General features: G+C 42.8%; 1 protein-coding gene across 1 annotated transcript in view; it reads left to right on the forward strand.

Annotated features, from left to right (window-relative positions):
* The window catches only part of LOC105988876 (nuclear autoantigen Sp-100-like), a 51042-nt gene that overhangs the window by 8796 nt on the left and 20249 nt on the right, over positions 1–21997 (forward strand). Inside the window, exons 2-13 of the mRNA XM_013020671.1 lie at positions 890–1034; positions 4307–4475; positions 4592–4675; positions 6893–6955; positions 7302–7448; positions 8342–8425; positions 10809–10955; positions 12547–12621; positions 14628–14711; positions 16200–16253; positions 16957–17052; positions 18130–18183. Coding sequence (XP_012876125.1) covers positions 890–1034; positions 4307–4475; positions 4592–4675; positions 6893–6955; positions 7302–7448; positions 8342–8425; positions 10809–10955; positions 12547–12621; positions 14628–14711; positions 16200–16253; positions 16957–17052; positions 18130–18183 — 1202 coding nt within the window. The remainder of the gene's footprint in view (positions 1–889; positions 1035–4306; positions 4476–4591; positions 4676–6892; positions 6956–7301; positions 7449–8341; positions 8426–10808; positions 10956–12546; positions 12622–14627; positions 14712–16199; positions 16254–16956; positions 17053–18129; positions 18184–21997) is intronic.

The raw sequence follows: 21997 nt of genomic DNA on the forward strand, positions 1-21997 counted from the left end.
CTATATAATATTATATTACATTTGGGGGGGGGATCTGGTCGTAGGGCCTGAACTCTGGGCCTGGGCACTTTCCCTCAGCTCTTCAGCTCAAGGCTAGCACTCTACCACTTGAGCCACAGTGCCACTTCTGGCTTTTTTCTTATGTGGTGCTGAGGAATCGAACCCAGGGCCTCGAGCATGCAAGGCAAGTGCTCTACCACTGAGCCACCTTCCCAGCCCTATTATATTACATATTATATACTATGTAATATGTATACAATAAAATACAGTATATCCACTATATATTAAATATATGAAATATATAGGGCTGGGAAGGTGGCTCAGTGGTAGAGCGTTTGCCTTGCATGCATGAGGCCCTGGGTTCGATTCCTCAGCACCACATAAGCAGAAAAAGAAAAGCCAGAAGTAGTGCTGTGGCTCAAGTGGTAGAGTGCTAGCCTTGAGCTGAAGAGCTGAGGGACATCGTCCAGGCCCAGAGTTCAGGCCCACGACCGGACCCAAAAAAAATTTTTTTAAAAAAATGAAATATATAACCTATAGTATCAAATACTCTACTTATGTAAGATATATATCTATATAATATATCCTTTATATACACTCTATTATATATATTCTAACTATATTACGTATTTATACTCTATTATATATATATAGTATATATTCCCAAATATTTACTCTACTTAAATAATATATATCTTTTATAACTTCCCTGCTTTCTTCTATTATGTTTTTGTTATTGCTTCAGGTCCCTCTATTTAGGTAACTCTATTCAGACCTGTTTTCATGTGTTGGTTCTTCATAGCCCCCCTTTCGTTTGTAAAATCTTAGCAGTCACCACAAACATCTCACGATGTTGATGAGCATTTTCCCTGGTGTTCTTTTCCCTCAGAACCGTCACCAAAAAGGAGATCAAGGACATTTTATTCAAACATTACAAAAAGTTTAAAGTGGAGATTTCAAAGGCAATAATAAAGCCATTTCCATTTCTTGAGGGTCTCCGTGACCGTGAACACATCACCAACGAAATGTATGAAGTAAGTGACATTTCCTACATTATAATCTGGGAAGTAAACCCAAAATGAAGCTATACCTTCATCTCCTGGAACCAAAGTTCAAGGTCTAACTAGAGGATTCTCATGTCTGCTGTGGGTGGTACCTTTGCTCCTGGACGTGAGAGGGAAGACGGACTGCAGAGAGCCACACAGATGGTCCTGCCTGTCCCTCAAGGCACGTGTGCTGTGGCCCCCTCCAGAGTCAGGGTGAGCAGCAGTGACACAGGCCAGATCAGAAGTGGGGCCACTCCGTAGAGGTGCAAGGTCTTGTACATAATGCGCATTAACATAAACTACGCTACAAATTAAACAGATTCTTAATGAGCTGGTAAATTATTTTACTGAACTGATATAATGAAATCACAATTAACACAGCATGTTAATTTTATTTAATGTCAATCTTAAAATCCTGAATCTGAGAACATTAAAACATACAGGGTATCCTGTCAGGACACATTTGAGAGTAGATGCTTGCTGTTCTTTCTGTAGCATCTTTACATCTTTCTTTTGCAGCTCTCCATTTCTGCTATAGTAGAATTTGGGGGAACTTTACCCATAGGCTCAGTGGGAGGTTCAGTGTAGTGAGTTATGCTTTAACCCCATGAATATACTTTCTCATGGCCACGTTCTCAGCCAGAGGGAATGGTCACCTGATTTTCTTCAGGCCAAATCAGTATTGAGAGAAGGCCAGGAGTTGTCCAGCTAAAAAGACAGCCCTCATCACCTGCTAAGCCTACTCGCAAAGTATTTTGACTTTGGCTACCCGTCAATTAACTTTTTCTTTCTTTCTTTTTTTTTTGTTGGTCGTGGGGCTTGAACTCTGGGCCTGGGCACTGTCCCGGGAGATCTTCAGCTCAAGACTAGCGCTCTACCACCTGAACATCACTTCCGGCTTTTTCTGTTTATGTGGTGCTGAGGAATTAACCCAGGGCCTCATGCATGCTAAGCAAGCACTCTACCACTGAGCCACCTTCCCAGCCCTCAATTAACTTTTAATCCCTCTTTCTCCTTCATACTTACTCCATCTTACATAGAACATAAATGAGGGTGAGAAGAACAGTGTCACCAATGTTTTATTTTATTGTCAGTCGTGGGGCTTGAACTCTGGGCCTGGGAGCTGTCCCTGAGCTCTTCAGCTCAAGGCAAATGCTCTACCACTTGAGCCACAGCACCAATTCCAGTTTTCTGGTGGTTAATTGGAGATAAGTGTCTCATGGACTTTCCTACCTGGGCTGGCTTTGAACTGTGATCCTAAGATCTCAGCCTCCTGAGTAGCTAGCAGGTGTGAGCCACTGGTGCCCAGCTACCAATGGATATTTTTATGGGGGAGAAAGTTACTAGTTTTATTCAATAGCTACACAAATATATAAATTCTTAAACTTTACATGAGAGTATGTCTAAGTAGAGAAATTGGAAATACATTAACTGTTACCCAAAAGATACAGATCAAGATATTGTAAAGACACTTGATATACCTATGTTCATTGATGCACTGTTCATAATAGCTAAGTTATGGAAACAGCCTAGATGCCCTACAATGGATCAGTGGATCAAGAAAATATTATATATATATACATAGAGTGAAATTTTACTCATCCATCAGAAATAATGGTATCATTGTGCCATTTTCAAGGCAAAGAATGGAAAATTATGTTAAATAAAGAATGGAAAATTATGGGGCTGGGAAGGTGGCTCAGTGGTAGAGCGCTTGCCTTGCACGCCTGAGGCCCTGGGTTCGATTCCTCAGCACCAAATAAGCAAAAAGAAAAAAAGCAGGAAGTGGTGCTGTGGCTCAAGTGGTAGAGTGCTAGCCTTGAGCTGAAGAGCTGAGGGACAGCGCCCAGGCCCAGAGTTCAGGTCCCACGACCGGACCAAAAAAAAAAAAAAAACAAGAATGGAAAAATATGTTAAATGAAGAAAGTCAGGCTCAAGAGAGCAAGTACATGTCATCTCTCATCTATAGAAGTTAGATCTAATTTATAAATACATATGAAAACATATATAGGGCAGTATGCACACACACACACACACACACACACACACACACACACACGCACACACACACACACACATACACACATGCACACGCACGCATACACACACGCACACACACACATACACACACACACACACACACACACGCACACACACACATACACACACGCACACACACACACACACACACATACACACACACACACACACACACACACACACACACATACACACATACACACACACGCACGCACACACACACATACACACACACACACACACACACACACACACACACACACACACACACACACACGCACACACACACATACACACACATACACACACATACACACATACACACACACGCACGCACACACACATACACACACACACACACACACAGAGACACACACATACACACACACACGCACACACATACACACACACTCACACACACACATACACACACAGACACACACACAGACACACACACATACACACACACAGACACAGACACACACACACATACACACTCACACACACACTCACACACACACACTCACACACACACACATACACACACACACACACACACACAAGTTTGTGGCTCATTTGGTATATACAGGAAGGATTCCACTGGTGTAACTGCTTAACAAAATGAATACCAGGAAACTGAAACATGTTTTGTCAGAGAAAGGATGAGGTCAAGGGGAAAGTGGGCAGAGAAATGGAGAGAAGTAGCGTAAAAATGGAAGCAGATTAACTTGAGTAAATTGAGTGTGGTTGGCATAGGAGAAGGATACATTATACTCATAAACTGACATACTGAATTGAAACCCCTTTGTACAAATATCTAAAGATAATTTTTTAAAGCCTAATACCAGTAGCTCACAGCAGTAATTCTAGCTACTCAAGAGGCAGAGATCTGAGGATTATGGTTTAAAGCCAACCCAGGCAGACAAATTCCTGAAACTCTTATCCCCAATTAACCAGCAAAATACTGGAAGTGGAGGCATAGCTAAAAAGCCAAAAAATAAAAATAAAACAACTAAACTAGGCAAGTGTGAGTGGCCTTGAATTCAAACTCCTGTGCTAGCACACAAAAAAGATGGATCTATATGTTTATATTTATATATTTATATGACACCAATTACATATATGAAATATACATATAAACATAACTGTAAAATTACATTCAGGAGTCTTCTGTCACTTGGAAGTTTGTGATTAAATTTTCTCCATTTAATTTTTTTAAGGATTGTCAAGACTCTTTTAGAAACCTGACCCCTCTCCACAAAGTGGTATACAAAGTTCTCTTGGAGATGGAGAAGGCATTTGATATGGAAGTTCTGGACGCATTGTTCAGCCAGGTCAACATGCAGGAATATCCTGAATTAACTCTCATTCACCAAAGTTTTGTATATGGTAATTAGATGTATTACCACCGTTTGAAGTCCAGTGCCATTTTTTCAACTATTAAGCCTCTCTTTATCACTTCTCTTCTTCCTTCTCTTTCTTCTTGCTCTCTCCTCAACTCTCAGCAATCCAAAAGAGCCTGAATATCCAAGAGGGTGATGGGGAAGAGGCGGATGAGAGATCTAACAGACACCTCAGGATGGAACAAGGTAATTTCAACTAGATTGAAAAGAGACACAGAATCCCTTGGCCGAGCGTGTGAATTGGGGAAGAAATGTGGCAGAATCATAGAAAAGGCAAAGATGGGGGTTTGTATGAGCTCCGTGTTAGGTTTCTCTTGCTATGACAAAATAACTACATGAAGCTGGGTATGGTGGTACACAGCTGTAAGCTCAATGCTCAGGAGGCTAAGGGAGGAGGGTCATGGGTTTGAAGTCAGTCTGTATTATAAGGCTTGATCTTGTCTTAAAAAAAAAAAAACAACATAAAAATCCCTGAGAGACATCAACTTGAAAGAGGACAGATGTATTGTGCCCTGTGGCTTCAGAGGTTTCAGTGAGTGATTGCTTGACCCCTTTGGGCCTGTGTCCAGGCAGGACATTGTGCCAAGGAGCTTGTACCTAATGCTAGAAGTAAAGAAAGCGAAGGGACTAGGGTTCCAATGTCTCTGTCAAGGACACGCCCCCCCAATGACCTAACTTCCTTCCGCTAGGCTCCACCTCCTGAAGGTTTCACCAATCCCAGTCATGCTGCAGCAGGGTCACCAGTCTTTAAGAAGTGAGAACAAAATATCTTTTTCTTAGTATATCACCATATCAGAGCTGATGACAGAACAGGAAAAGATAGATTTCTTTGTGTGTGTGTGTGTGCTGGTCCTGGGGCTTGTTCTTAGGACCTGGGTGCTGTCCTTGAGCTTTTATGCTACCACTTGAGTCACAGCTCTACTTCTGGCTTTTTGGTGGTTGAATGGAGATAAGAGACTCTCAGACTTTACTTCCCTGGCTTTGCACCATAATCCTCAGATCTGAGCCTCCTTAGTGGCTAGGATTACAGGTGTGAGCCACCAGCACCTGGTTGGCAGGGATAGACTTAAATGTGTAGAGTGTTGTTCAAGAGCAGGAATGTTCCTGGAGAAAAGCAGATACACAGAAGCACAGGGAGGAAGTGGTAGAGATGAGTGGAGAGGACTGGGGGTGCCTGGAGAGAGAAACAGGAAGGAGGAGGGGGAAATAAGGACAACTCAAGGCACCTTGCTGGGAGCGGCACACGGAGAGGTCTGCTCTGGCTGCTGTTGATCTCGCACGCCAGCTCCTATTGCAGACAGCTCTCACTGTCTCATTATGCGGGTGAGGAAACCGAAGGCAGAGAGATTGCGTGTGTGGAGTTTGTCTAAGGTCAAATGAACCAAGGAGCCTCCCAGACATTCTGACCCCAGAGCCTGTGTTCCAAGGAAAAAGGCAGGGAAGCATGAAACCAGAAAGTTGTAGGCCCAGGGGAAGAACCTGCAGCCTGCCGATGTGTGCGGAGAGGCTAAGGTGTGAAAGTTGCCGCGGCCACCAGGACTGCGCGAGACTCAGACAGGGCCACTGCACAGGCAGGTCCCGGGACAAAGGCAGGCTTACTGGGACCGTGGATAAACAGGGCCACTGCACAGGCAGGTCCCGGGACAAAGGTAGGCTTACTGGGACCGTGGATGTCAAGACAAGTCATCCAAGTTCTAGAGCCCCTCATAGGGGACACTGGAGAGGTGGCTCGGGGTGGGGGTGGGGTCTTCAAGCCAGGGGTGCGGCTGGCTGTCATCCACTCTTGGAGCTAAAGTCTGTCTTAAAGAATCAGGTAGAAAATGCAGCAGTGGTACTTACTAGACACTATGTTGAAAATGGATTATAGAAACTTGTGGGTGGGGACCAGAGGGAAACACTGGGAGCGAGCGAGGGAAGGGGTGACATGGTTTAAAAAGAAATGTACTCTTAACCTGACTTAATAACTGTAACCCCTCTGTACATCACCTCTATAATAGCAATGAAATATTTAATAATAATTAAGAATCAGGGGAGGCAAGTGTCAGTGGCTTGCTCTTGTAACACTAGCTACTCAGGAAGCTGAGATCTGAGGTCTGAGGTTCAAAACCAACCCAGGCAGGAAAAGCCAGTGAGACTTTTATCTCCAATGAACTACCAAAAAAGCTGAAAGTGATGCTGTGGCTCAAGTGGTAGAGTGCTAGCCTTGAGCCAAAGACGCTCAGGGAGAGCACCCAGGCCCCAAGTTCAAGACCCAGTACCAGGACAAAAACAAACAAACCTGTCAACTCCAGACTGGCTTTGAAGTGGAGTGATACTTGGATTCTTTCATAACGAAGACAAGAGGGAAAGTCGCCAACCCCAGGCTCAACTTTCTGAAATGAACTTCTGATGTCTTCCCTCTAGGATTTGGTGAAAACTCTTTTATCAGAAGCCTGATATGGTCCTCGGATCACTTGTCTTCCTACGGTCTGTGCCCCAGTGTGTTGCTGTGCGATATCATTCCAGGGGTGCAATGGGGCTGCCTCCACCCACCCACCACGGCTCCACCCACCCATGGCTCCACCTTCCACTCTGGTTCCACTTTCTGCCCCCCTGTGACCACCCCAGCCTTAGACTCTCCTCCAGGCCCTCCCCAGCTTCCTGTTAACCAATCTCCTGGTTGGTGTGTCCTTCCATTTGGGCCCCTCAGCTCTCCCATTAACTGAATTAAATTCCCTCTGCTTTATGAGCTTTGAGTGATTTGCATTTTCCTTTTGGATCCTGGCCAATACCAGGAGGAAACAAAATATCTATGAAGCAAATGGTTTTTTAGGTTCTATTCTCCTGGAAAATGAACTGACAGAGGGTCACCACACACAACAGACAGATGGAAGGCAAGCAAATGGAACCCATGACCACAATGATGAATCAGGCTGCCAAGAAGCAATCAAACAACAGACTCAAGAGTCTACACCTGCAGGTAAGACTCATTTTTTAGCCTTGTGAAGAATATAAAGGAGATGAAGGTCCTTGGCTGGTGTCAGATCAATAAATTAATGTTTGATACAAAAAGATAATTGCACAGAGACAGGCACACCGGCTCACAGCTGTAATCCCATCTACTCTGGAGTCAGAGATAAGGAGGATAGCAGTCTGAGCATAAAGTTAGCAAAAACCCATATCCATCACTAAGCTGGATATGATGGTATGTACCAGGGGTTCCAGCTTTGTGGAGGCAAAAAGTAGGAGAATGCTGAGCTGGGCAGGCTTACACACACACACACACACACACACACACAAAACTCTATCTGAAAAACAAAACAAAAGGGCTGAGACATGGCTTAGATGGTAAAGTTCCTGCTGTGAGGTCTGGAGTATAAGCAAGCAAGTGAAACAGAGAAGGAGAGAAAGGAAGGAATGAAGGAAAGAAAGGGGGGAAGAAAGGAAGGAAGGAGAATGAAGAAAGAAAAGGAAGGGAGAAAGGGAAAAAAGGAAAAGTTAAAAGGGGAAAAAAAACAAGGGGAAAGGGAAAGGAAGGAAGAAAGGAAAGAGAAAGGGGAAGGGAAGGGAAAAGATCACAGAGACACAGAAAGGGCAGGAATAGAGCCTGGTGTGCTGATGGGAATGGGAGGCAAAGGTTTAGAAAGAAAAAAAAGTGAGACACAAAGTGGGAAGAGAGACAGAAATACACAGCAGAGTCAGCCAGCCAGGGAGTGCCATAGGGTCAGCGAAGCACAGATACTTCCGCAGATGGACGGAGGGGATACAAATAGGCCGTAAGTAGCATATGGGAAGCAGGGTGAGTTATGGCAAAATGAAGCCAGGAAAGAGCAAGACACCGCTGGGTCTCAGCTGTGATCCTTCTGTCTTCAGAGTCCCAGGAACAAGAAGCTGCCTACGTGGACCCCTGGGACGCAAGCTTACAGCCACCCAGCCCCCTGGCCTGCATCGAAGAAAGTAACTATTACTTCCTTCACCAAACTTACTGATCGTCTCTATTTGTTTGATTGTTAATTGTTCTTTTCAAAAACTATCCTTAACCATTTTTTAAATTGACAACTGAAGGGCTGGGACGGTGGCTCAGTGGTAGAGTGCTTACCTTGCATGCATGATCCCTGGGTTCAATTCCTCAGTACCACATAAGCAGAAAAAGTCAGAAGTGGCACTGTGGCTCAGATGGCAGAGCACTAGCCCTTGAGTTGAAGAGCTGAGGGACAGTGCCCAGGCCCAGAGTTCAAGCCCCAGGACTGACATAAATAAATAAATAAAAATTGACTAACACATGCAAGGCCCTGAGTTCAATCCCATGACTGCACGCACAGGAAGTTATTCATATACATACACATACACAAATATATCACATTGTGAAATGGTGTTTGAGTCAAATATATAGTTCTATACATACTTATAGTGAATACTTAAAATCTTTTTTTTTTTTTTTTTGCGCCCATCATGGGGCTTGAACTCAGGGCCTGGGTGCTGTCCCTGAGCATTTTTACTCACGGCTAGTATTCCATCACTTGAGCCACAGCTCAAGACTTTGGGCTGGTTAATTGGAGAAGGGAGCCTCATGGGTTTTTCTGCCCGTGCTGGCTTCAAACCACAATCAATCCTCAGATCTTAACTCCTGAGTAGCTAGTTACAAGTGTGAGCAACCAGAACTAGCTACTTTTTATTTTTTGAGGTGAGGAATTGCTCTATTGTTTTTTGTAATGTCTTACTAATTTATATTCCCAACAGTATTCAAGGGTTCCCATTTTCTCCACATCGATATCAACATTTGCTACCTTTATTCTTTTCATCATAGCTGTACTAACAGGAGATTAGCATCTCATTGGGAATTATTTGCACTTCTTTAATAAATTGTAATGTCAGGCACTTTTCAAGCACTTATTTTCCATTTTTAGTACTTTGTTGGATGGAAGCAACAAGGCTTCTTGTCTGAAAAGGCAAAGCTTTTAGCCTTCCGCCATTGAGTAGGATTTGTATCTATTCAACTATTCAATTGAGAAGCCATTTGGTCCTGGACTCGTGTGTGTGTGTGTGTGTGTGTGTGTGTGTGTGTGTGTGTGTACTAGGGTTTGAACTCAGGGCCTTTGCAGTTTGGCTTGGCGTTTTTACTTATAACTAGCACTCTACAAGTTGAACCACATCTCCATTTCTGGCTTTTTGCTTGTTAATTGGAGATAAGAGTCTCATGGACTTTCAGTTGAAATAGAAAAATGGCTAAATGCTGGAGGATTAGTCCTATAACAATACCATACACTAATAATGATACTTGTCCAAAAGGAACAAAGATGACTCTTGCAAAAATATTAAGTAATATATATATTCACACATATATGCATAAAGTAGATATGCATTATCTTATTTTGAGATATATATATGGGAGGAGATGGAGCATGATTATTATGCTATTTAAACAACCAAAGAGACTATGTCAAAATGGTAGTTGATACTGAAAATGATCTGGAGATAATGATTAGGTATTACCAAGAGGCTCTGGGTGTTGGTAGTTTGTTTCTTGACTGAAGTGACATGTTTGCTTTGACATGCTGAAAATCCAATCTTAGCCGCAATCCATTCTGATCATTCTTATTTCATTTCATGTTTATTTACTTTTTGAGACGGAGTCTCACTATGTAACCCAGGCAGCCCTCCTACTTCGACTTCCCAAATGCTGGGATTACAGGCATGCACCACCACATTTGCCTAATTTTTTATTTTTATTTCTTAAAAGATAAATTGATGTATAATTTATTAGATAATATATTATATATATTAGATAATATATATACAGATAAATGCATATATATGTATGTCATGAGATATCTTGGACATGGGTCCAAAGTATAAACACAAAAATTGTTTCCCATATGCATTGTACCCAGGCAATCAAAGTGATTTTATATAGTGCTTAATGTGCTTGCATTTGTGTGTGTGGTTGTATGTGTGTGTGTGAACAGGTGTTCATGAGCAGGTATGCATGCAAAATTGAATTCAGGGTCTCAGGCATGCTATGTTGACCTTATATTTTTATTTTTAAAACAAAAGATGCAACATATTCATAAACTGATTTGTTGAATGGTAACTCCTTTGTACAACTATGTAAAGATAATACAATAATTTTTAAAATAAAGTAAACCCTTAAAAAAGCAAATGCATACACATTCATCAAAGGATGAGGAGAACAGGTAAAAGGAAAGGTTAGCAGCAGATAAAAAAGGAAGGGAAAGCAATGAGTGTCCATCACTAAGTGGCACTGGGAAGAAGGGGTGTGAATGCTCGTGAGGGAGTGCACTGGAGAGACAAATGACAAGTCTTTATTCATTATAATCAGGAGTCAGGCTGCCTTCTCATGAAACCCAAATGAGTTCCTGTTCTGTGCTCCTCGTGGATATAAAGAAGGAAAACCCATTTAATTACTGGAGTGCTGAGCAACCAGCCGGAACAAGGACTAGACATGACCAGGCTTCTGACATCATAGGTAAGGCTGACTGAAGAACTCATGGCTGTGTCCAGATGACAGGTTCCAGGGATGGGTCTTGGGATCTTTGAGGACCCACGAGAGTAGCCCAGCAGCCGTCTGGAATAGAAGGAGGCAGGGGAGGGGGCCTATCCCCTGTGAAAGTGGAAGTAAGTCTTTAGCTTTGTGGATGAGAGGCCTTAGGAAGTGGGAAAATACCAAAACTCAGAAATGGCGGTGCAAACAGGAGCTGCTGATGTCAGAGAAGTTCTTTCTTAAGGAAGAAAAGAATACAAGGGGAAAAGAGTTAGAAAAGGAAGACAGTAAAGGAACTGAGTTAGTCAGCAAAGGAGATGGACAGAGAGATAAAAGGAGATTCCCTCACCCACACAGCAGCAGTGATCAGGGCAGAAGCAAGAAGAAAGTTGCAAGTAAAATAAGGAGATGCTGTAGGAGCAGGCAGGGTCAGTCATGACATGCGGGACCATGTCCTTCCCCTGCGCCACGAAAAGTAGAGGAAGGCTTTCCCAAGTCTTCCACCCCTAAAATAAGGTCAATTTAATGGAGCAAAGACTGTAGGAAGTACGGACTCCTCAGCCTGGGTTTTCTTTTCTTTTCTTTCCTTTTTTCCTTCCTTTCTTGTTTCCTTCTTTCCTTTCTTTCTTTCTTTCTGTCCTGTTCTTTCTTTCTGTGCCACTCCTGGGGCTTGAACTCAGGGCCTGAGCACTGTCCCTAAGCATTTGTGCTCGAGGTTCACACTCCACCATGCGAGCGATAGCTCCTTCCAGCTTTGATGGTTAATTGAAAATAAGCATCTTACAGACTTTCCTACCTGGGCTGACTTTGAACTGTGATCCTTGGATCTCAGCCTCCTGAGTAGCTATGATTACAGGTGTCAGCCACCTGTGCCTGGCCTTTTCTTGTGCCAGTGCTTGAATTCTAGAGCTAAGACTCCTTGCTTCTATTTTCTCCATTTCCAGTGGCACTCTACCACCTGAGCCACACCTCAGGTATGGCTTTTTGATAACTAATTGGAAATAGTCTCATGGATTTGTTTGCCTGGATTGGCTTAGGATATGTGTGTGTGTGTGTGTGTGTGTGTGAGAGAGAGAGAGAGAGAGAGAGAGAGAGAGAGAGAGAGAGAGAGAAATGAGCTAGCCAATAGCTCACACCTATAATCCTAGCTACTCAGGAGGGTAAGATGGGAGAATCGGAGCCAGCCTGGGCAGACAAATCCTTGAAAATCCTACCTCCAATGAACCAGTAAAAGCTGGAAGAGAAGGTATGGCTCACATGGTAGACCACCAGCCTTGAGTGAAAAAAACTAAGCAAGAGCTTGAGGCTCTGAGAACAATGAGAAAAAGAGGAGCAAATAAGATGAGGGCAGGGTGAGAAGGGTACCTAGGGGTTGTGAAAAACTTCCCAACCTGTCAGTGTGACCAGTTTTGGGGTGAAGCTGTGGAAGACGTGTCAAGCCCCAAGCTGTCAGGGTCCATTCCACACCCTGAGAGAACTTGCTGGGATTCCCTAGAGCCCGTGCTGCAGGCATTCCCACCACGTGGGCCTCTAGGTCACGGCCGAGACTCCAGAGGGATTTCTCTCATTTGTGCAGAAATCAGCAGTGATGATTCTAAAGGATCCAATGATGAAGATGAGCCTGCAGAGACTTTGCCAAGAAGCCAACCAGGTAAGGAAGGCTGGGAGGACTGAGGAGTGGCTGTTACCTGTTGTATCCTATTCTGATCCTGAGCCCGTTCAGGAGAATGGATCCTCTTTATTGTGGTACCATATTTTCTGCTTGACTATAGAATATTAGATTTACCAATGACTTCTACGAGAACAGCAAGATAAATGTTCCTTTATTGGTAGAGTATACCCTTTGAATAGTGTCAGAAGATAACCAGGCTGTTAAAGTGACTCCTGTAATCTTAGCTACTTGGAAAGCTGAGATTGGGAGGATCATAGTTCAAGCCCAGCCCAAGTAGATAAGTTCACAGACACCCCTTCACAACTGAGAACTATGTATAGTGGCACATGCTTCTTCTCCTAGCTATGACAGGAAGCTTAAAATAGGTGGATCACAATCCAGGCATGCACTTGAGCAGGAAGTAAGATCTTATATCCAAAATGAGTTCAAACCCAAATACTGTCACTCTGCTAAAAGACAAGTCACGCTGCTACCTCATTTTAGCAGAAGTAAAGACTTGAGATAAAATATTCTGAAAACAAAACATTGTTTCTGATCAAAAAAATTTTCAGGGCTGGGAAGTTGGCTCAGTGGTAGAGCGCTTGCCTTGCATGCCTGAGGCCCTGGGTTTGATTCCTCAGCACCACATAAGCAAGAAGAAAAAAGCCGGAAGTGGCGCTGTGGTTCAAGTGGTAGAACGCTAGCCTTGAGCTGAAGAGCTGAGGGACAGCGCCCAGGCCCAGAGTTCAGGCCCCACGATCAGACCCCCCAAAAAAAATTTTTTTTTCAGTGTGGCATGGCATATAGAGTAATGTTTGAACAGAGCTTTGTACATAACATTTTTTTTTGTGTATCTGAGCAGATAGGCAGAGTGAATGTTGGTGTCCTTGTTTCTGAGACAGGGGAAAACACAACCCCAGAAATGTTTCCCAAAGACTTTGCTAAAGTCTTATGGAGAATTGAAGGAAAGATCAGACCCATATCCTGGCCTCAGAATTATTTCCTTTGTAAAATACAAGCAGGGCAGTAGTGGCTCACACCTGTAATCCTAGCTGCACAGGAGAATGAGATCTGAAGTTCAAAGCCAGCCCAAAAGACTCTCATCTACAATTAGAGTCCATAAGACTCTAATCTACAATCAGCCACTTAAAAATTGCAAGTAGGGCTGTGGCTCAAAAGTGATAGAGCAGTAACCTTGAACAAATAAGCAAGGGACAGTGTGCAGACCCTAAGTCCAAGCCCAATGACTGACCAAAAAAAGAGATTTATCCAAAGGCCATATTATTTCTGATCTCTTCCTGTCCTGTGGCTGTCAGAAGATTTAAAACTCTGTAGTGTACAAATTGCTGATTTACTTTCCCTCTTAACTTTCTAATCCCAGAAAATCTTAGTCACATGGTTGTTTAGGGAAATCACTAGGAAAAAGCTAAGACCAAATGGAAACATGTCCTGAGCATGAGGTTGCAAAGGAGCAATATGTTGAAGAATATCTTTAATTCAATTGCTCACTGGGTCTCCAAAAGGGAAACAGAAATACACCCCTGCTTTTAGGAAGTGCAAAGTGCTCTAAGAAATAAATAAATAAAATGTGTCTATGGTTCAGATATGGTTGGTGCTCAGCCTTGTGACTGGCTGAGGTTGGTAGGCCGGTGAGGATAGAAGAGGAGGGCTTCGCTCTCCCTGCATGAATCACAGGGGCAGAGATGGCCAGACATGGAATGGCAAGTAGACGGGGCACTCAGCCAAAGGACACGTAGGAAGAAAGGACCAAGAGGTGGCAAGGCTGCCCCTTCCCAGCCGTGGGGCAGAAACAGAGTGTCACTAACCTACAGGAGCCTCACTGACAAAGACGGAACAGCATGGCCTAGGCGCAGGCTAGGATTACCATGGGGTTTCAAGGCCGAGTTTTCTTATTAGAAAATTTCCTACTGATTGGTTTCTTGTTCACAACTGAGACCACTGAGAAAAATCTACCCATCTTTATTTTAATCTACTCTTGTGTACAGCTATCAACAACCATAGTCTGTTAGGATTGCATGAGAAAATAGAGGAGCAAGAGGCCACTTGTTCACAACCCCAGCTGGCACCAGGTAAGATCACAATGGCAACTTCTAGACTACGGGATGTCAAAGTCTTAACTCAAAGCTCTGTTTTCTGATGAGGTTTTGTTTTTCATTTTTAGTCCTTGGGATTGAACCCAGGGCATTGTACCTGCTAAGCAAGTGCTGGGCCACTGAGCTACATCCAAGCCATTCTGATGAGTTTTGATCAGTCTAAGAAATAAAAGAGGTCAAGGAGATATTCTAAACTTGTTTAAGTGGACAAGGCCTATTGATTAACACAATGAAAATGTAGCAAAAGTCTGGGCTGGAGGCATGGCTCAAGTGGTAGATTTGTTTTCTGAATTTAAATCCCTGTACCACCAAAAAAATAGTAAACATATGCTAGTAAAATGACAGGTTTTTGGACAAAATGTTATTCTGTCTATTAATAGTAGAGTTGAAATATTGTACTGACTTTCTACTACAACCATATATATTTTTAAGTAGTTGTACAAAGGGGTTTCCTCTCCAGAAGTCAGATTATGAGTACATTGTATCTTCATTGACGTCACCCCTCCCATCATTCTCCTCCATCTTTCTAACCATTTATATTTTATAAGGCACAGTGAGCACACTAACCCTCAATTAATTGATAATATTGTCATTAGTAGTAAGCTTAGAAAGCTTACAAGGAATAATCCGTGCTATTTAATTATTGGGCAGGTAACAATGACTTTAAATGAATTATATCCAAACCCAAATTATCGCTAAACTGTTGGCACACATTATGATTTTCCCCAGGGCTTTTGCCAATAAATCTCCATTTTGTTATCTCAAAAACATTAGTAGCAAATAACCCTAGCTACTTAGGAGACTGAGATCTGAGGATTGAGGTTTGAAGCCAGCCTGGGCAGGAAAGTCTTATCCCCAATCAACTACCAGAAAAGCAAGAAGTGGAGCTGTGGTTTAAGTGGAGCTGTGGTAGAGTAGCTTTGAGCAAAAGAAACCCCAGGACCAGCTCTCCCCCCCCCCCCCCCCACCCCACCAAAAAACCTTAGAAGCAAAGAATGGCAAGGAGGTAATCCTGCCTTTCTTTGTGGATGAGAATTGGATCTAGCCACGGTCAAGAATCATTTCCAAATTTACATAAAGGATTCAAGAGAGTCTGGGTGTGGTGATAGACACGTGATTCCAGCTACATGGGAGGCAGATAAGCGAGCATTGTGATTTGAGGCTGGCCCAGGACTAAAAGTGAGAAGCTCTATCTGAGTAAATAGATAAACTAAAACTAAAAAGAATGGAGGTATAGTTCAAATGTGCCTTCCTAGAAAGCATAACACAAAACACACACACACACACACACACACACACACACAGAATTAAAGAGAAATCCAGGTTGAATTGAAGCATTGCAATGCCGGGCCTTCACAACCCGGTCAATAGAAGGAAAAGAAAGGTTGTAAGCCTATTGGATGAGTTGTCACAGAGCTTGTCTTTTGTATACAAATAATGATTTTTCTCCCTTTTATCTCCCAGAGTCTATAGATTTCAGAAAATCTGTTACGTTCCAGAAAAGGCTTGGGCAACATGGTAGGAGAAATTAAGAATACTTCCTAGTCATTTGTGCACTCTTATTTTCTTTAAGACATTCATTCTAGTTCTTTGCTCTTTTCTTCCATGTAAAAATACAACTTGCTTTCATTTTAGACGGTTACATGTTAGGTTATTTGTAATTTACGACTCCAAAGAAGGTAATGATTCAACATAATAAACAAATTTTAATAGGACTTTAATGGTTTTTTTCTAAACAAACATCCCATGGATTTTCCATGACCATATTTCTAACGGCCAGGGAAATAGTTAAGGAGCAGATCCACTTCTCTTTTGATTTTCATGACTGTCCTGAAAGAGAAGCAAGCTCTAAGTGAATATAAATAGACACAAAAGCAACAACAAATGCATAAAGGATATACAAGGCAAAAGGGAAATGCGGCATAAGAAGAGGGTGGAGACAAAGCAGATATGTCAACTAGGGGGAGGAGGGCGGAACATTTTTCTGGGTCTCAGGCTCAGGTGACAATGAGGTCACTGCAGGTCACAGGACTTTGAAGCACAGGTCGTGGAGATTTAAGGCAGAGATCTAAGATCTTCTGGAAGTTCAGAGCTAAGTTTTTCCTAGTTTCCTTTCTCTAGAATGTTCTTCCATCTTGGTTCCTTCTGTCACATGCGCGTGCGCACGCGCACACACGCACACACACTGAGCCCTCAGGGGGCATTTGCTGTCTTTCTGCAGTGAGAGGACATGACTGGAATTCCTCGGAGTCCAGCGAGGAGGATTTGCCTCCAGTATCCTGGCTCTCAGCACCAAGGAAGGAGCCTGGTGAGACTAGTAAGGATGGCAGCCAGGACCTAGGGGGCGGGGGGGGGGGGGGGGGGGGGGGGGATGGGGGGGCCAGACGCTGTGCTCTGGGATGAGGCCCCCCCATGCCCCGCTGGATTTACACCGGGCCCCTGTCACAGCAGGACCCAGGTCACTCCCTTCTCTGCATTCCCCTCATCAGGACATTGAAACGTGAAAAACAGAATCATAAATCCAGGGTTAATGAGCCAACTGTGGTTGAGGGGAGCGCCCTGTGCTCTACATACTGCCAGTCCTGTGAACCCCAGAATATTAGAATTAGGGCATGATTTCCACTTCTGCTTACCAACTATCTTGTATAGAAGAGAAAGAGATAGTCAGCCATTATTTGATTTTGTTATCATCTTGCTTAAAACTCGAAAGACCCTCATCACACTCTCTAATAAAGAAAATCTTTTTGTTTACTACCATTAATTTGAATTCATAGACTTTGACAGATAACTCCAACATTACATTAGCTCAGGAGTGATATTAGAAAATATCTTCGCAAATAAGGTGGCTATTTATCTTGGCAACAAATGAATAGGTAGGCAAGAGAACTGTAATTTGCCCCATTTGACCCAAGCACACAAATCATTAAGAATCTTTTACATGTTGTACATGGAAGGTTCTCAGCAAGTAGTTCATGCCTATAAGCCTAGCTACTCAGGAGGCTTGAGAGCTGGGGATCATGGTTCAAAGCTAATCCTGGCAGAAACAGCCATGAAACTATCTCCATTTAGCCACCCAAAAAACAAAAGTGGAGCTGTAGCTCAAGTAGTGGAACACTAGCATTGAACACAAAAGCTCAGGGATAGTATGCAGGCCCTGAGTGCAAGCCCAAGACACACACACACACACACACACACACACACACACACACAGCCTTTCATTTTACTAAATGAGGATGGGTCTCTGCCCCGTTTGCAAGGGATCTCTCTTTAATGGGAAGATTAAAAAAATGATCATCATCATTGTGGTCCAAATTTTATCTATAATGTAAGTAGTCGTAAAATTTATACCCCTGTTAGTTACAGATTTCTGGTTTTGTTTTTCTTTCTTTTCTAGATTCTATGGATATTGGAAAAGCATCTACCTGGAGAAAACATAAGAGGAAAAGACGTAAGAACAATTTAAAAATTCTAGATATAATAAATCTTTTTCTGTGCTATGAAAGCATCATTCAAGCTTTTAAATAGGTTTTAAGATTAAAAAAAATTGGCACAACCCAGGCCTTCACATGTGCTAATAAGCAAGTGCCATAAGCTATATATATCCCAGCCCTTTGAAAATTGAATTTATTTGTCCTCCAACTAGGATCTTCCTGTCTCAGCCTCTAGAATAGTGGAGTATAGACGTGCACCATCGCATTCAGCGTATTAGAATTTTAGGTGATTTACATTAGGCGTTTTGCATGAGGTGGGTTGGGCTAATTAATATACTATATAGGCCTCAAAATGTTCAACGGCACAAGCACAATGCAAACTTACTCTTTACTCACATGAAGAGGACAAAGTGAATGGGAAAGAGAGATAAGAAGGGAAGACAGAAAGGAGTGCTACCCTGGCAAAAGTATCCCCTGCCCCAGCCTTGACCAGGCGGACAGAAATGGCCAAGTGGTAGGAATATTTCTAAAACAAGCTTCTCTTCCAGTGTTTTCTTATATTTGTGCATGTATGTGTGTGTGTGCACATGTGCATGCGCACACTGGTTCCGGAGCTTGAACTCAGGGCCTGGGAGCTGTCTCTGAGTCCCTTTTTGCTCAAGGCCAGCACTCTACCACATTGAGCCACAGCTCCACTTCAAGTTTTCTGGTGGTTAATTGGAGATAAGAGTCTCACAGACTGCCCTGTCTGGCTTCAAGCCATGATCCTCAGCTCTCCGCCTCCTGAGTAGCTAAGGTTACAGCTGTGAGTCCAGCACCGGCTCCAGTTTTTCCATTTGAAGAATTGTTTTTTGGATTGGTTCCTAAGATGCAGACAGACTGTCAAGGGGTGTCCCCTCTTTCTGCAGGGCTCAGCAGTAGTGGCTCTTCCGAGCGGAGTCATGGAGAAGAGCCTCTCGAAGCTCTAAGAAGTGGATTAGGTACAGAAGATTAGGATTCCAAGCCTGGCTCTGCAGATGTCAGGACTCTGAATTCACAGCCAGTACACCCAGATGCATTTTATTCTCAGCACCTTGACTCCTTTGCATCCAGCCCTTCTGAAGACTTCTTTCCAACACTCTAGAGAATAGAAGGAATTAGGAAACCATTATAAACTCATGCTTCATAGAATGAATTCTACCAACTGAATGTGTGTAATTATATATTGATATTGATTGATATTGTGGAAGAAATAAAGAACAACATGGTGACGCCTTTTATGAATACCCACTGTCATGCTGACTAGCAAAATAGAACCTAGATTTCTAGGCTCTACTCATTGGTCATTTGTAATTGTAGAAGTCTCAAAAGACAACTGTCTCATTATGGAATTATAGACAGAAATAAAGCCTCCAGATCAATACTCGTGAACTTTAGTATAGTTGTTGACAGATGTACTTGACCATGCAGTTGGATTCTGTCAGATTATTTTAATAAATCCAGTTAAGATCAATTAACAATTAAGATCACAAAGACATAGCCTAACACATGCTATCCCCATTTTGGGATGAGTAAAGAAATGTACAAATATATAAAGGGTCAAAAAAAATGAAAAGAAGGGCTGGGAATGTGGCTTAGTGGTAGAGTGCTTGCCTAGCATGCATGAAGCCCTAGATTCCATTCCTTAGTACCACATAAACAGAAAAAGCCAGAAGTGGCACCGTGGCTCATGTGGTAGAGCACTATCCTTGAGCACAGGGAGGCTCAGGAACAGTGCCCAGATCCTGAGTTCAAGCCCCAAAACTGGTAAAAAAAAAAAAAAAAGAAAGAAAAGAAAGAAAGAAAAGAAAAGAACAGAGACTAGCAAGCCAGGGTGCTACATGGTGCGTAATCACTGTACATGACAGGGAGTAACTCACTTCTCTTATAATCAGAATCTGGAGTTGTATAAAGAACTAAGAATGTACATAGGGAAGTGTATCAGATAGAAGGAAGGAAGCCTAATTAACCACATCTGTATACTTCAAAATGTGCAATGGTGCAAGCACAATGCAAGTTGTTTGAGTTTTTTGATCAGTCCTGGAGCTTGAACTCTGGGCCTGGGCGCTGTCCCTCAGCTCTTCAGCTCAAGGCTAGCACTCTACCACTTGAGCCACAGCACCACTACTGGTTTTCTGGTGGTTAATTGGAGATAAGAGTCTCACAGATTTTCCTGCCTGGGCTGGCTTTGAACCATGATCTTCAGATCTCAGCCTCCTGAATAGCTATGATTATAGGTGTGAGCTATCGGCACCCAGCTTGCCCCAGCTTATTCTTTACTCACATAATGAAGATTAAGTGAAAGAGAAAGAAGAGTAAGAGATGACAGAAAGGAGAGTTTGCCATGGCAAAAGTGTCTCCTGCCCAAAGGGACATACACATACCCTCATACACAATATTTAATGCATACATACATACACATTTATAGTTGTGTATACACATGTACATAAATATTGTCATATATATATATATATATATATATATATATATATGAGTGGAGAGGGAAAAAGAAAATCAGTGATGGAGGGGGTAGGAATAGGACCAGCTATTTTGTATACAAACTATCTGAAAAAAGATCAATAGAGAAAGAAAGATTAAAACCATCATTGACAAAAAGGAAAAAAGCAACAAAAGAGAACAGAGAAGTCAAAGAGAGAGTTTCACAGATCAGAGCTAGAGCTCGAAATGTAGGGAGATAGAGCAATAGGCAGGGCACAGAAGGAGAATGAGGAGTGGCCGGCTTGAAAAAGAGACTGAATCTTTGTTGTAGCTGAGGTACAGCTCATTTGAGGTTCAACATAGCTCCTTATCACCACAGTAAGTTGTTTCCTGTCTTTACAGGAAACCTGTCTTTCGTTACCCCTGTCTTTCATTTCCGTATTTCTTTTCAGTGTTTTGTGAACCTCAAGTTCTCCAAATGCATAGAAGAAAAGACCCAAGAGGGATACAGTTTATCCTCATGTGACAGAAACCACAATCATATTAGCAATTATCTGTGTCTTCCTGTGTATACAGAAGACAAGTCTTTCTTTTTCTTATCCCTCCCCTAAAGCGCGCACACGCACACGCACACGCACACACAAGTGCACTTATGGATACTTGTGCATAGAATAACTGTTCTCAACAGGTTTGAGGGGTCCAAAGAGAAGACTTGGCTTTTGGATACATGGATGTGACACTGAGTGGCTAACGTAAGAGCAAGAATAGGACACAGAGGCTGGGGCACCAAATGAAAAGATACACAAATGAGCTTTAAGTGTTTCTCAGTAGACTTGGCTTCCAAGACCTTGGCATTTGGTGATTGTGAAGGCAGTCATCTGTGAGCTGAAACCAAATATAGAGGAAGGAAATATAAAGACAAGAAGTGATATGGGCAAACAGCTAACATCAGGATAGGATGGAGAAAAACAGAGCTAGAATTAAATCCAGAGCAAAAAGGGAAGGGAAGTAGATCCAGAGATGTGAGTACAGAAATGGACGAAGAAGGAGATGGTCCCGGAAGTAATAAAGGAGAGGCATGAAATGGCAGGCACAATAAAACCTATGCAGAGGAAACATGGAAAGATGAGAGAACAAGGGTGCGGAGGCCATGTGACAAGGAGAGGGGACAGATGGGGACATTGTGAAATGCAAGATGAACACAAGACAAAAGCAACTTGACTTCAGCAGGGAGTTTTTGGAGCAAAGCACCCTTGGGTATCCAAGGAGCTTCTGTCACTCAGGGAAGTTGCTCCAGGGATCCGATCTGCTCCTGTGACTTCAATCACCACCCTCACCCGAACTGTCCCCTACCACACATCTCCCCACTAGTCC

Source organism: Dipodomys ordii, unplaced genomic scaffold, assembly GCF_000151885.1.
Source record: "Dipodomys ordii isolate 6190 unplaced genomic scaffold, Dord_2.0 Scaffold1, whole genome shotgun sequence".
Lineage (NCBI taxonomy): Eukaryota > Metazoa > Chordata > Mammalia > Rodentia > Heteromyidae > Dipodomys > Dipodomys ordii.